Source organism: Populus alba, chromosome 5 (genome assembly GCF_005239225.2).
Source record: "Populus alba chromosome 5, ASM523922v2, whole genome shotgun sequence".
NCBI classification, from domain to species: domain Eukaryota; kingdom Viridiplantae; phylum Streptophyta; class Magnoliopsida; order Malpighiales; family Salicaceae; genus Populus; species Populus alba.
The window spans coordinates 6,285,841-6,300,717 of NC_133288.1; the positions used below are offsets into that span (position 1 = coordinate 6,285,841).

Sequence of the window (14,877 nt, forward strand, 5' to 3'; positions counted from 1 at the left end):
ATAATTATTAGTTTTATATATATATATATATATATATACGGGACACCACAGGACAAGATAGCATAAAGTGTTTCGTGAATATTTTTATGCACGGAGGGGTAATAGATGGTTTTTGTCCTGTCTCGTGTTTAAGTTTCTATCCCACGGCACCGCTCCTCAAGAACATAAAATGTATTCAAGCATCTTTTCCAAACCATTCATGTTCATTTTCCTTGAACTCTAGAAGTATAAATCTTAAGGCCACCCTGCTAATAACCAAAATAATCGTTCACAAGTTCACCCAGCACTCCAATAAGATTTCATTTTGCTCAAGTCCTCAGACCACCGGTCAAATTTAGAACGCAAGCCAATGCATTGCGGTCATTTATTACAGAAAGTAGAAATACTATAAATCATATTGTTTTGCGACTAAACTCTGGTAATAAAACTAATTATATCAGAACAAATATTTGGGAGGAATGTATGGGGGAAACAGCGAGAGATCCAAGCAACAGGTGAATTTCACCACCTGCAACTCTATAACTGGAAAATGTGATTGCCCTCAACAGTGTTATCTTACAAATGCCTGCTAGAGTACCATGTGCTGACTGTCAAAAAAAATCTGAAACTAAAAAGTTTACATGCCCTGAGACGCCTAGACTGATAAAGTGAAGACTATAACGAGGCCCCAGAGGCATGACTCCCATCTTCATGGTGAACAAAATCTTCAAATTTGATTCTTTGCAGCCAAAGCAGGCTTCAAACTGTCACGCTTGTCCTAGATGTATCCACTCATAGAACCTCATGAGCCTTCCCATAATACCTGTTTATGAAGGATGCCTGCAAGGAAAAATTGCAAAAATCACAAGGAAATCAGATAATCCACTTTCTGGAAAGAGATAATGCAAGGTCTGCATGTACTATCCTTGTTGACCTGGGACAATCTATTAGTACTTGGAAATTGAGAGAATGAATGGAAAATTTAAGATGTTCCCTTGAGAAGTTGGAACGGTAGATTGACAAAACTGTGGGACACAATGGGGTATAAAAGAAACCTTAATCATGCAATCTAAACTTGAAACCCGCGCAAAAATAATTTCTCATTCCCTAAAAGTTGTAGCATTCAAAAGACAAAAGACCTTGGTCCACAGAATTTTCCCACAGAAAGCATATTCAATATGGAACTGCTTTAAATAATGGAACCCTGACTATTTGGGTGTTTTTGCATGCACCAGAGATAATACCAGACAACAATACAAAACTCATAGAGGTAAGACAGGCCTGTATAACTCATTCAAGGACAATATGCATGCTCTGATCATAAAATGAAACGGGCACACAGGATTTGAAAGAGGCTCATATTTGGAATATGAAATCCAAAATAAGCTAATTAGAAAGATAGACAAGGGGATAATATGTTTGACTTGAATAATGTCCTCCTACAACTTTGTATTCCAACTACTTGGAAACTGAACAGGCAATCACAAAGATTGCTAGCTATTGAACTACAATCAGAATAGAAAAACAAACTCTGATTAATCAAAAGCTGTTTTTGCATGTCCTTGTGGACAACGCTTTACCTTCACATTTGATATGTCAGGTGTATCAGGTGTTTGCACGGGATAGAACTTGTAAAACCTCAACTTCTCAAATGCTCGTCTACTTTCCTCACTCATTTCCTCCAGGGCCTTTCTCCTGGCTTCCCTTGCCTGCATCAAAGGAAACTTGTTAGAAAGCACATCAAAGACTGCCTACTTATACTCCCAAACCAAACAGAACCAAACAAGTTACCTCTCTGTTAGCTTTCTTTGCTTCTCGAACTTTCTCTTTAACAAATTCCTAAGAAAGCAAAAATGCAAGGTTCAATTATTAATAAAAATAAGATGAAATGATGAGATATTCAAATATATTTAACAAAATTCACCTTAAAGGCATCCTTTTGATCTTCAGATAATTCATCCTCCTGGATCAGTTTATCAGTGAACTCCTGCAGATTGATAGGTAAATCTTAATATAAATTAATTGTACTTTCTTTGCGGTGGGTAGGGTGGTGGTTCAGGAAAGATTTTTGAAAAAGTTGAGCAACGATAGGACAAGTATAATCACATGAGGAGGTAAGAATATGTTCATAAGCATAACACCATTTCTACATCATTCCTTCAAATATGCAGGAGAATCCAGCTCCACAATGGTGGATTTATAAGACGACTATCATAACCACATGGTTCAAACCAATTCTCCCATGATGTCAAATGTCACAGTGGTTATGATACATTCAAAAGACAGAAGACATGAAAAGAGAAACTTCATGAAAAACCATCCAGGTTAAACAAAGACAAGAACATCAGAAATAGAACTCTTACCTCAAGTTCATCAAGTTCCCAATCAAATTCACAGAAAATCTGCAGTTATTAATGATAGAAGGTCAATTTACTGAATCGTATATCAGTGCTACCTTTATCATCACAACTAAACTAAGCACAGCAGTTTGCTTAATTAACCATATAGACTGTAATTTCTGAACCAATCTCAAATCATGCAATCCATCAACACCCAAAGGTTTTGGTTTTCATCAATTTGTTTCTCTTACATGCTATTCACTTACCGGCTTTAGTTCTGATGGGAAAATTATCTGAACCTCGGTGCTCTGCTCAAGCTCATCTTCCTTAAAGGGGTTGTAGAAATCTGTCAAAAAAGGGAAGCATTTCAGAGGAATAGAACAGTTCCCTGTACATTAGCAATAAAAGATGACAGAACACTAATACATGAGCTGTATTATCCTCTGCTCTGATTAATCTAGCAAGCAATCAAACATTGTTCAGAAAATAAGTGTTGTGGCCACAAACTTTTCTACTCGTCAGAACTTAGAGAGCACTTTGTTCCATTATTTTCACAGCACTGTTTAAGTAAAAAGAAGTTTGTGTGGGATACAGCAATCTAATTATCTGAAATTTCCTCGAAACTCACAAGGTAAGCAGTACTCATATTTCTTGATCCGATCTATCTTCAAATGTTTCAAAGCGGCCCTGCAAGCAATCCATGTGCACAGGCAACAGGAATAGACACATGTAAGGATACACAAACATCATAGTATCTGAAAATTTCAACGAAACACTACAAACCTGAATATTTCTCATAAAATATGGTATGCTTATGTGTGCATCAACTTCCAATGATTAATGAATCGGAGAACCAGAAAGGAAGTTTAAAAAGTGAAAAGGTTATAAAATATTCTGCTGAAGGAAGCTCGAGTCTTAAGTTCTCAAGTTTATTGTGCAATAACAACATGCTGGCTGTAAGTTTAACAGCAGATCTATGAACATAAAAATGTTGATTCCTCTACCTTCTATTTTGCTAAAAAACAAGCCCAGATGTGTCTTTATGTCTCATTATTTTCTTCATATCACACTTAAATGTCTATTGAACAGAATGTCATCCAACTGCCATAATAAAAGGTATATATAACCAAGAAAAAATGTAAAAGAAGAAACCAAAATGTAGCAAAAGGTGAAGTTATTTCTGTTAAATAAATAATATAATAATGGTTCTCAAAAGTAGGAACTGAGAACTGCATTATCTAAAAAAAGTACTAAGCCAGTTGTCCAGAAATTGCCCTAAGACGTGAGCATCATGCATGCTTATAACGTGTATTTAGGACCAAACTGTGATAATGGTTCTCAAAAGCAGGAACTGAGATCTTGGGAACTGGGAACTGGATTATCCAAAAAAAGTACTAAACAAGTTGTCCAGAAATGCCCATGAGACATTTAAGCACCATGAATGCTTGTAACAATTATTTAAGAACAAACTGTGATATCAACATATGTAATGAAAATGGGCAGATAATAAAGAAGTTAAAGAGCAGTTTGTCCTGATAACCGAGAATCTACATACAAAAACAAATCAGAGCAGAGCTCCATAAAAATCAACATACAAAAACCAATCAGAACAGTTCTCCATACATACAGCTCAAGGAAATTAAAAAGGCAGCCAAAAGAACTTTTAAGTAATAACTATAGGGTAAGAAACAACCTCATATAAAACACTAGAAATGATATGTTGTGTGTGTGCAGGAAGATTGAGAGGGGAGCAAGGTACCTTCTCTGAGTGCAGCTCAGAATAAAAATTTGATGTCTCAGTCTGTCAACTTGACTTTCTCTGGAGAAGGATTTGAGTTGCAAAAAAGACATTGAGCAAAATATATAAGTAAAAAAAATTGGGAAAAGAGAAACTCCATGAAATCATGTAGGAATGTAAGTTGGAATATAAAAATTGGATACCTATTTTCCAGAGGTATATAAGGAACCCAATCCATTTTCATTTGTTTCATGGGAATTATTTCTTCAACCTCCCTCTGAACCGACTTAATTCCAATCTTATCAGAAGGAGGGAAAGGAGATGCAACCTGTAAAAGAAGATGTTTAATAAATAGAAAGGCAGCAGCAAGAAATGACTAGCCTCCATTAATATAAAGGATTTTTATTTTTTTATTTTCTTTTTCAAGGAAGACTAGAGATAATTGTCTTCACAACAACACCAGTCTGGAACTGTACTTCCGAAATTATAACAGATAGTGAAATATGTGATGAAACAACTCTTAGGAAGAAAAAATGTGGTGTTGGGAAAAGTAACAAACTAAGAGGTAAATTCTCAAGCTCTTAATCTATAGCCTTGAGAACAGCACAAAATGGACATCTTCGTAGTAAAACATAGAATTTCTTTTTTAAGTTCACCTTATAAAAGGTTTAAATAGGTGTAGAGGTAGGGACAATTGTAGAACCAACATTCTCACTTTGCCAAGTTCAAAAGGAGAGATCAGTGATCCCACTATTACCATAAAGGAAATTTAGAATGTCTATGAGCGCTATGACCTTTTCACTCCTGGATTGTGCTTTAATGCATGGAAGCACTTCTTGTTGGACATATATATCTAGGGCTTTTGAAACCTGAGATCCTTGTTATATGAGATTTAAGTTGGTGTAAAGGTGGGGACAACGTAAAGCCATAACCAGACACAGCTAAACCTTTTATCAAATTAAGTAAAGAAAAAGCCCATGTACTTTCATCATGAAAACAAACCAATGTAAAAATATGCGATAAGAAAAGGTGTTTGTAAAGTCTGCTCCTTGACAATTTCATAGGTGAACATACATATATCAGAGTGTATGCAAAAGTAACTGTTTCAGTAAACTTACCGCCACGACTGCAGGTATGTAGATTAATAGGCTATCATCCTTGAAAGGGACCAGTTGAGCTGAAGAAACCAAAGAAACAAAGTAAGATTCATATGGCAAAAGAAAAGGACAGGGCATGGGAAAATCAAGCAAACAAGAAAGTAATGTCTGGCTATTTAAAGAAGCCTGGGCACAAAGACTTAGAAAAAAATTAAGGTTTCAAGTTAGAAAGTAACTCACGCTCTGTACACCCAAAAAGGTAAACTTTCCTCCCGTGTAGAACACCTCCTTCTTCAAATGCATTCTGACCAGTCAGAGCAGTAGTTTCAGTTTACACACATACTAAAAACCATCTACGCAGTGAAAGATATAGGTGATTTTATTACAACCACCTCTAGATTAGAGAAATTCCAGTTGAATCCGTAAACCTTGTCCAGTTGATCCCACTGTACAAAAAAGAAATATTGTAAACTATAAGCAACATAATTAATTAACCAACAAAGCAAAGAACAGGATAAAAATTAAAATCTAACCTCTGTACCAACAGGGAATATTTCCTTCCATAAGTCTTCCTGCATAAGAAAACAATTTCACAATGCTTAATTTTTTTAATTGACCAGCTTAAAAAAAAATAACACAGTACTCAGAAAATTCAACAAAAAAATTCCGAACTATCCTTACTATAGAAGCACTACTACACAGTTCAAGAATTTTAACCTAATTAAGAAAAAAATAAAAAATAAAAAAAATAAAACTAAACTAACAAACTGCCAAACTGCAGCTCTTAACCTTAAACTCAAAGCTAAGCTTTTCCACTATTTAATTAATTGACTGATTGGTTAACAATATAATTAACCCTACGAAAAAATGTCCGATTTCATTCATTTTAAAAAACCTATTAACAAACAGAAATTGAACAAATTATTCCTACTTTTTTCAATATATAGAAAGAAAAAACTTAGATTAATTAATTTCTAAAATCCAACAAAATAAACTAATTGAAACAAAATAATGGGAGGAAGTGAAAGATTAGAATACCAAGTTGCGCTTGTCTTCGAAGTATTCGGGTTCGGGTTTGGATGCCTTGACTGGCTTAGCTCTGGTAGGTGGTTTCGTCGATTCGGTGGTTTTGTGGTTGTCTTGAGCGGGAACGGCAGCATCTTCGTCTTCGTTATTATCTTTCTGAATTCTCTTTCTCTTGGCTCCTTTCCTCATTATTGATTGATTGACTTTCTAGAGAGAAAAACCCAAGGAATGGCGAGAGAGCTTGCTTATTTTGGATCGAAATCGATGGGTCCGGATTCGAGTCTTGGAGAGGGAGGGAGGGAGGGACAGTGTGTGTTTTTGTTTTTCAAAAGCGTGAAATTGACGCGGGGAGATAGGGTTTTTTCTCTTTCGGTAGGTTGAAATTTCAGTTTCTAGAGAGGCGCAAAGATTTGAATTTTTTGGATTTTTTTTTCTTTTTTCTTTTTTTTTTTAATGAAGCACCGAGGGTGATGTACGGACAAGTCGGCAATGTAGTGGAAAATAAAAGCGAAAACACGAGGTAGTCAGATAGCGAGACTGTCTCGAAGTTGTTTTTAAATTTTTTTTATTTAAAAATATATTAAAATAATAATTTTTTATTTTTAATATCAATATATTAAAACAATTTAAAAAAATAACTTCAATTTTTAAAATATAATTTGAAGAATTTTTAAAAAATATTTTCAGCCACGTAAACAAGCATTTTTTGAGTTTTATGTAAGGTTAGTGATATTTTTTAGCTCTTGTCAATTTTATTATTTTATGTTAGAGAATTCTTAGTTTTAAAAATTACATATCATTTACCTAACTAGAGGTGGCTGTAATGTTTTTTAAAAGACCTCAGATTTTCCTTTCAAAATGCCAAATTTGTTGTAGTAGATGTGATTGAATTACTTCAAAAAAAATGAAGAGTGTATTGGGAAAAGATGATTAAATTGTGATAGAACAAGAAATGATAGATAATAAGAAATTTTTTTGAAAAGATTAAGACATTATCTGTAATCGCACTATAAATTATGTTCATTAAAAAATTCAATTTATTTTATTAAAAATTAATTTTTTTATATATTTTTATTATGTATTGATTTTAAAAATAATTTTTTTTAGTATAATTTACGATCACTTATATGTTTAGATCAAAACCACACTGGCAATCTCACATGAACAACACTCACACGCCTCCACGGTCCATTATCCTTTTTTTCACACACAACAACAATCATTATTTGGTCATCACACAAAAATATAAGTGATCTATTTTGAAAATCCTTTTTATGAATATGCTTGTTGGTAGGCATTGAGTCATGATTTTCATTTTTCTAGCGATGAATTACCTCCATTTTTTCATGGGAGGCAAGGAATTTTACAGTATATATAGTGACCGAGGAGTGTTTGAGATGAATACAAGTTGTTCCCAACAAACACAAAAACATGATTCAAAAGCAATATCATTCGTTATTTTTCATTTTTTAAGAAGGTTTGTTTAAGATTTTAATTAAAGCAGGTCACAAGATGATGATTGTTTTTGCGGAGACACTATATTTTTAATAAAAAAAATTTTAAAAAATTATGTGTTTTTTAGATTGTTTTGGTATGCTAACACCAAAAATATAATTTTAAAATAAAAAATAAAAATATTATTTTAATTAAAAAATATTTAAAAAAAAACAACCAGATTACAGTTGCAAACACTTCATTAGAAAATAACAAGAGATATAAAAGTACTCTGTAGTGCTCGTTTCCTTTTAACAAAATCCCTTATACAAAACTTATAAAAATCAGAGGACAGTTTTAGCTTCTCTTTACTGGTAATTGTATATTTGGTCAAGAAAGGGGAATTATGCCTTCCCCCAGATTTTCTATAGAGACATAAAATGTGTGATTTATATGGTATATAGAATTTAAGATGAGAACATGTCAAAAAGTCAATAGTATTTTTGGGTTTAAAACTTTAAATTGGGTTGGACATTTTTTCTAAATAGTCTTCACATTCTTTTAAATTAGATAGATTTTTTTTATTGTTTTTTTTTTTTCTCAAGCTAGTGGTTGGTCTCTTGTTTGATGGATGTATATTTAAGAGTGTAATTATAATTATTTTTTAAACTATTTTTATTTTTTTAAAATTTAGTTTTGACATTAATATATCAAAATAATTTGAAAATACTAATAAAATATCAATTTAAAAACAAATAAAAAATTTTTAATTTTTTAAAAAAAATGCTTTTTTAAAATTAAAAAAAAAAAAGAAGAAGAAGAAGAAGAAGAAGAAAAGTTTCCCTCCTTGATCCTCTCCCTGGCCATTTCCACTTTTTTTTTTTCTTTCTATAAAAGTAGATTATTGGCACGTCCACCCAAATTTTCATCCCACCCCAATTATTTCCTCGCACATTTTAATCAAAAAACTTTTTTTTTTCAATTGTTCTGACGATATGTTGTATTGGATTTAAGTTTCAGTCTTAGCTCTTCGTCAATCACTGTTTACTTGTCCCGTTATATTCTTAAATAGATTGTGTTTTACCCGAGCTATCTGTAGGTGGAGTTATTTTTTTAACATGAAAAAATATCCATGTCATGATATCCCGGGTTAATTTAGGCTGGGATATAAGGTCGAGATGTTCTATAAAAAATAAAACAAAAAAATAAAATTCAAGGTGCAATAACTTATTTTTAAATAATGAGATTGGAAAAAAAATCTTAAAGAAAAAAACCCGGGTCAACCCTCTACTAACATGCCACTCGTGACGTAAGATTGAGATTAAAAAATTATTTTTTAAAAAATAAATTAAAAAAAAAGATAAAAAATAAATACTCAAACATTAAAAAAAAAAAAAACCAAAGTCACCCTAACTTAATTTTACTAACCTACAACTTAGGAATTTTTTTGTCTACTCGGGTTAACTCTACCAACATGCCACCTAATATGAGGTAGAGATTACAAAATTTAAATTTTTAAAAATGACCTAAAAATAGATCAAAGCTAAATAAATAAATAAAAACATATAAACTACATATAAGGAGTTTATTTAACTTTAAAAAACAAGCTAGATAAATGAAATAAAATATTGAGAGATAAAATTAAAAAAATAAACAAATAAAAAAAAAGATAAAAAAACATCAATCATGAGATTGAGTATTATATTTTATATGAAAAATAAATGAAAATGGATAAAAATAAATAATAAATAATCTAAAACAACAAAATACTAACTAAAAGAATACATACCATAATTAAAAAATAAATAAATGGAATGACAACTTTGAAATCTAGCTAACCCAGCATGAACTGCCAGGAGATGAGAGAGAAAAAAGGGTAGCTAACACAACACGAATTGCCAGGAGACAAGGAAGAAAAAAAAGAGAGAAGAAAAAAATATCATCAGCACCTAATTGTCCGTGAATTATTAAAGAACTCTAAAACGTGTGGGAAAATCACTGTAGCAGCTGTGATTTTATTTTTTTATGTTTTTTGCTTTTGTTTCTTTTTTTTTTGGTTACATGTTTTTTTTACCCAAAATTGACTTCTTTGTCTTTGTTTTTTTCTTTTTTTTAATTTTTTTTTCAAAATTATCTTTATTAATTTTTTTAAATATTAAGCTGGTTAAAAATTTAACTATATAGTTTTTTTCTTTAAAACATTGTGGATTGCTATAATATTCTCATACGTTGGTTTTTTTCTTTTTATGATTTTTTTTTTCAACATGATCCTTGTAGATTTTTTTTTTAATATTAAGTTGGTTGAGAATTTAGCTTTGTAGTTTTTTTTAAATAATATGGATTGCTACAGTGTTTCCCCTGTATAGTTTTTTTTTTGCTGCAGTGTTTCCCTATATATTTTTTTAAAAAATTATATTTATCGAATTTATTTTTTCAATATTGAGCTGAATGATAATCTAACTCTAGCTTTTCCCACATGTTTTTTTATTTTTTTATTTGTTTTTCTTTTTTTTTCAAATTGTCAATTTTTGCATTTTTTTCAGAATTTTTTTTGTTGATTTTATTTTTTTACTATTGAACTGTTTGAAATTGTAGTTTTTTTGTTTATTTCTTTAAAACATTGTAGCTTTCCCAACGTGTTTTTTTTTTTCCGCTTTTGTTTTCTTTTTTTTTACATGTTTTTTTTTCATTTATTTTACCCAAAAATTGATTTAAAAAAAAAATAGTCTTTGTCGTTTTTTTTATATTGATCTGGTTGAAAACTTAGTTTTGTAGCTTTTTTTTTTTAAAAAAAAAACACTATGGATTACTACAATATTAGCTTTGTTTTTTTCTTTTTATTTTTTTTTTATGAATTTTTTTTTATTTGGTTTGTTAATGTTAAAATTTTTTTATTTAGTTATCAGATTTTCATGATACGGATCTCGGGTTTGATGGGTTGACTTGATTTGACGAGTTATTTTTTTCATTTAGTTTAGTTTGTTAAAGTTAATTTTTCTTTCTATTTAATTATCAGACTTTTATACTTTCATGATACATATCCTGGGCTTGACAATCCAAGGTTTTACGGCATAATCTGGTTTAAAGGGTTAACCCAATTAATTCATTTTTTTTCTTCATTGGTTTTTTCCTTCCTGTTTAATTTTTTTCCTTTGTTTTTTTTTAATTAGTCTATTTAATTATCACACTTTTATGACACGACCTTATAGCCAGACTCACATCCAATATTCTTGAGTCCAGTGTTGCAATCAGGCTCACTTAAACTTGGGTCATATAAGTTTAATTTTATTATTAATATTATAAATATTACTTCTATGTCAGACGTTGCAGCCAAACACAAAATTCTTTGTATATGGCCTTGCAAAAAAACCTAAAATTTTTAAATTTTTGTTTTTTTTAATATTTTTATACAAAAAAATGACCCGCGGCATCGTGCGGGTACCAAGGCTAGTTGGGATATAATTGTCGTTGTATCAGCTTCGTCGCTTCTGGATGCTTCAATCAACATGGTTGTTAGAATACACACCAATAGTTTTTTTTTTTTTATTATCTGTTAAAATAGGAATTATAACAAAAAAAACCCATGATGAAAGTAAAAAAATACCCCTTAACCAATCCTTTAATGTTTTTTATTTGAAGGGTAACAAAGTAACTGTACCTTTTTTAAAAACACGAAATGACGCAAAAGGCCCTCTCATCCTTTATTTTATTCAAGGATATTTATGTAATTTAACCCTACAAAAAAAGTTAATGGAACACTGTAACATCAATTAATTGCATAATATCAAATAAATCTAACGGCAAGTACCTTGTTACCCTATTGAAAGGCTATTTGCTTGATGTAATGAAAGCCAGATACATCATTACACGATAGCAATCCAGAGTGTGCAACGTGTCTTCAATGCTCTGACATCCTGCACTACAGGAAAACCATCACACACCTTTGTTGTCACAATTTCAACACATAGTCTAATTTATACAAGCTTGTCTGATTACACACCTGATTATATAAAGCCCGAACCAATTTGGTGAGTTGACCCAAAAAAAACCTGAGATCTTAATCAAATTTTAAATAGTCTAAACCTAAAATTGTAATTAGCCCTGTAGAACTCATAAATTCTAGACCAGACCAAATTTTAAGGCAGTGTCTGGAAACACGGTTCAACCTGCATTCCCAAAAAATTTGAAAGTTTTTTTTATTAAAATTGAGTGTGGTTTGTACTTTTTGGATTGTTTTGATGTGCTGATGCTAAAAATATTTTTTAATAAATAAAAAAATATCATTGATATATATTTCAGCATGAAAAATTATTTGAAAAAAAAACTATTACCACACTGCTACACACGTTCTAAGTGGGTGTTTGGTAGTGTGGCTGCGGGTGAGGTTCACCCGCAGCCACACTACCTGGTGTTTGGTTAAAACAAAAACAAGGTGTTTTGCTGGTAGGGCCCACTGATATTTGAGGTTGCACCGCAAGTTTTGAAATGCTGCTTCTCATGCTGCTGACCCGTTGTTAACAACGGAGCATGGCTCCACTGTTCAATGAACAGTGGAGCCATGCTCCACCGCGCACTGTTCACCGTGAACAGTCAGCTTTTTTTTTTTTTTTTTTGAAAAAACTAGTAAATAATTTTTTTTCCCCTGAAAAACTAGTATATTTAATTAATTGCACTCGTATTGTTCACGTGAAATATATATATATATATATATATATTTTTTTAAAAAAATTAGTTTAAGGTAAATTAAATTTATTTGTACTTTAATCTCAATTTTATTCCTGAAAAACTAGTACTTAATATTATTTAATAACACCACATAAATTAGAAGGATATCGCATAATGACGTAGCATTTTGTGAAATTTGATTGCAATTCCAATTACGTTATTGCCAGGTCCGGCCCAGCAAAAAAAAATTCAGTTTTTTTATTTTTTATTTTAATTGTATTCTATTTAAAAAAATTAGAAGGAGATCGCTTGATAACGTAACAAAAGATTCAGTTTTTGTTGTTGTGCGCTTAAGAAACCATGAAAAATATAGTCCTTATTGGATATATTTCGTATGTGATGACATTGCACATAGTTTAATGGAATAATAAAAAAAAAATTTGATATCAATATTATTTATTTTATGATGTAATAACAGTAATTCAATTTACAATATTTAAATTAAAAATCATTAGTATTAATATATATATATATTTTTTAATTATTTTATAACCTCAATTTGAAAAACATTTTTTTAACCAAACACATTAAACTACTTTTTCTTCAACCTCAATTTCAACCACAGTTTTAACTAAACACCTATTTTTTCAAACCAACCTCAACTAAAAGTACTTTTTATAAAACAACTTTTTTCAAACCACAACCACAAAAGTTACCGCAATACCAAACACACTGTTACATAGTCTTGACAGCGCGGGCGTGATTACGTACCTATGACCTAACCTTAAAGATTTTTGCCTCGCCACGCCCCTAACAATATAGATCTACCCGCGTCCACAATAAGAGTAGCTTATTTTCAACTTTGCTGTCCCGGGCACCCCTTGTCCTTTCGAGCGCCACATGCCATAATCATAACCAATTAGGAGCCTAATTCCCACGTGTGTCTCGTGGAAACCCTTATCAACACAGCTCCCATGAGAATTACGTGCCACGATTTTAAAGCGAGTACGAAACTAATAAGGCTTCTTGCTGGATATTGGGAATTATCCCGTGAGTGTATACAGTTCAAATTTGACTCGCTTTTGTGCATGTGGCCGAGGTAGGCGACAAGACCCAGATGGGCACCCACATCTAGCGCCGGCACTTTAGATGATTCAGAAAGGGTGCAAGCCGAGCCGAGCCAAACCAAGGAATCAATGGCCTAGTTTCGCCACGAGGCCTTTATCAAATTCATTTATTTTCCATGATATAAAAAACCAATCAGAGTTTTAAGAAAAAAATATTAAAATAATTTATTATGAATATAAGAACTAAAGTACAAAAATTGTTTAATATTCGATTAGAGGGAAAGTCTGGCACGTGAATACCTTTAGAGGGAAGAAAATAAGAGAATCTTGAAAAAGCTGGAAATGAGCATCCTGTTGTAACTGTAGCGTTACCATTTGCAATACTTTTCGATGATAATATCAGCACGCGAGGAAAGTTTGTGTGGATGTTTGCTTAGACAATTGCTCGTGGAGTTACATGAATACGACATGTCGGCGTGGGTAAATCATTTTCACCCTCATTTTTGAAGTAAGTTTTTGTTGGGCATGAACGACAGTGACTTATTAAGATTTACATTCCAAGATTGGATTTTTAATTGTCTATTTTGAGATATTTTTAGTGGAAAATTTTAGAAATAACAAAAATATATTAATTTAATATTTTTTCAAATAAAATTTTATTTTTAAAATCAATACAAATATAATTCCAAATCCAATACCAATCACAGTAGCACCACAATTCATTAAATAACTCTAGTCAATAAATTCATTATTACCATGTTTGTTTTTTATATTTTAAAAGTGTTTTTTTTTTAAATAAATTTTTTTATTTTAAATTAATATTTTTAAATATTTTAATTTATTGATATTAAAAATAATTTTTAAAAATTAAAAAAAATATTATTTTTATATATTTTTAAATAAAAAATATTTTAAAAAATAACTACAATTCTCGGTTAACAGGAAAAACAGCAGCCTTGTTGAAAAGTAGCATGATGGTCCTAGCCATAGCTTTTCTTCAGTCCATTTCATTGATAGAAAGATAATAACTCCACAAAATCGCTAATCTCATCATAATTCAAAATTTGGATTTTAACATAGTCAACATTGAATTTAATTCTTATAAACTAAATAGAAATATTAATATAATCCAAAAAACTGAGCCTAGAATATTCTTTAATATCCGTGAAATTAAGATAATAAAAACCCCATGCCTGCTGCACCGTAATTATGGTATGAACAACACACGCTAGAAACTCCCCATCATTGACGAAGTCATATAAACCCACTGTACAAAATGGAAAAGTCGTCTATCAACCAACAACGGCGCATTTCAAATTGGCGGTTCGCTTATGAGCTCTGGGTTCCATCAAGAGGCGCACCAACGCCACGTCATCTCCTCTAGATTGACACGTCTCAGTAACAAAATCCACCCTGCATCCCGGCTTGAGCAGGCTACTCTCGAGTCCCTTGGTTTTTCCCACCAGAGGCGCACCAACGCCACGTCATCGCGTATAGAGTAACACGTGTCAGTAACCAAGTTCACCCTGCAT

The 14,877-nt window shown here is 31.5% G+C and overlaps 1 protein-coding gene across 1 annotated transcript; it reads right to left on the reverse strand.

Moving 5' to 3' along the window:
- Nucleotides 1-331: 331 nt before the first annotated feature.
- Nucleotides 332-6,646, reverse strand: LOC118039299 (protein HEAT INTOLERANT 4). The gene is made up of 14 exons (XM_035045983.2): nt 6,192-6,646; nt 5,687-5,725; nt 5,546-5,599; nt 5,394-5,457; nt 5,175-5,233; nt 4,260-4,384; nt 4,078-4,137; nt 2,947-3,005; nt 2,585-2,664; nt 2,343-2,381; nt 1,904-1,966; nt 1,771-1,818; nt 1,560-1,688; nt 332-819 (listed from the first exon to the last, which is right to left on the reverse strand). Exons 1-14 carry the CDS (start codon nt 6,366-6,368, stop codon nt 772-774), a joined length of 1,044 nt encoding a protein of 347 aa, XP_034901874.1. The 5' UTR covers nt 6,369-6,646; the 3' UTR covers nt 332-771.
- Between the last annotated feature and the right edge of the window lie 8,231 nt (nt 6,647-14,877).

Coding starts and splice junctions, on each gene's coding strand:
- LOC118039299 (XM_035045983.2), bottom strand. CDS start 6,368: ATGAGGAAAGGAGCCAAGAGAAAGAGAATTCAGAAAGATAATAACGAA. Junction 5,600..5,686: donor TATTCCCTGTTGGTACAGAG/GTTAGATTTTAA, acceptor TTTTTTGTACAG/TGGGATCAACTGGACAAGGT. Junction 4,138..4,259: donor TATATACCTCTGGAAAATAG/GTATCCAATTTT, acceptor ATCCTTCTCCAG/AGAAAGTCAAGTTGACAGAC.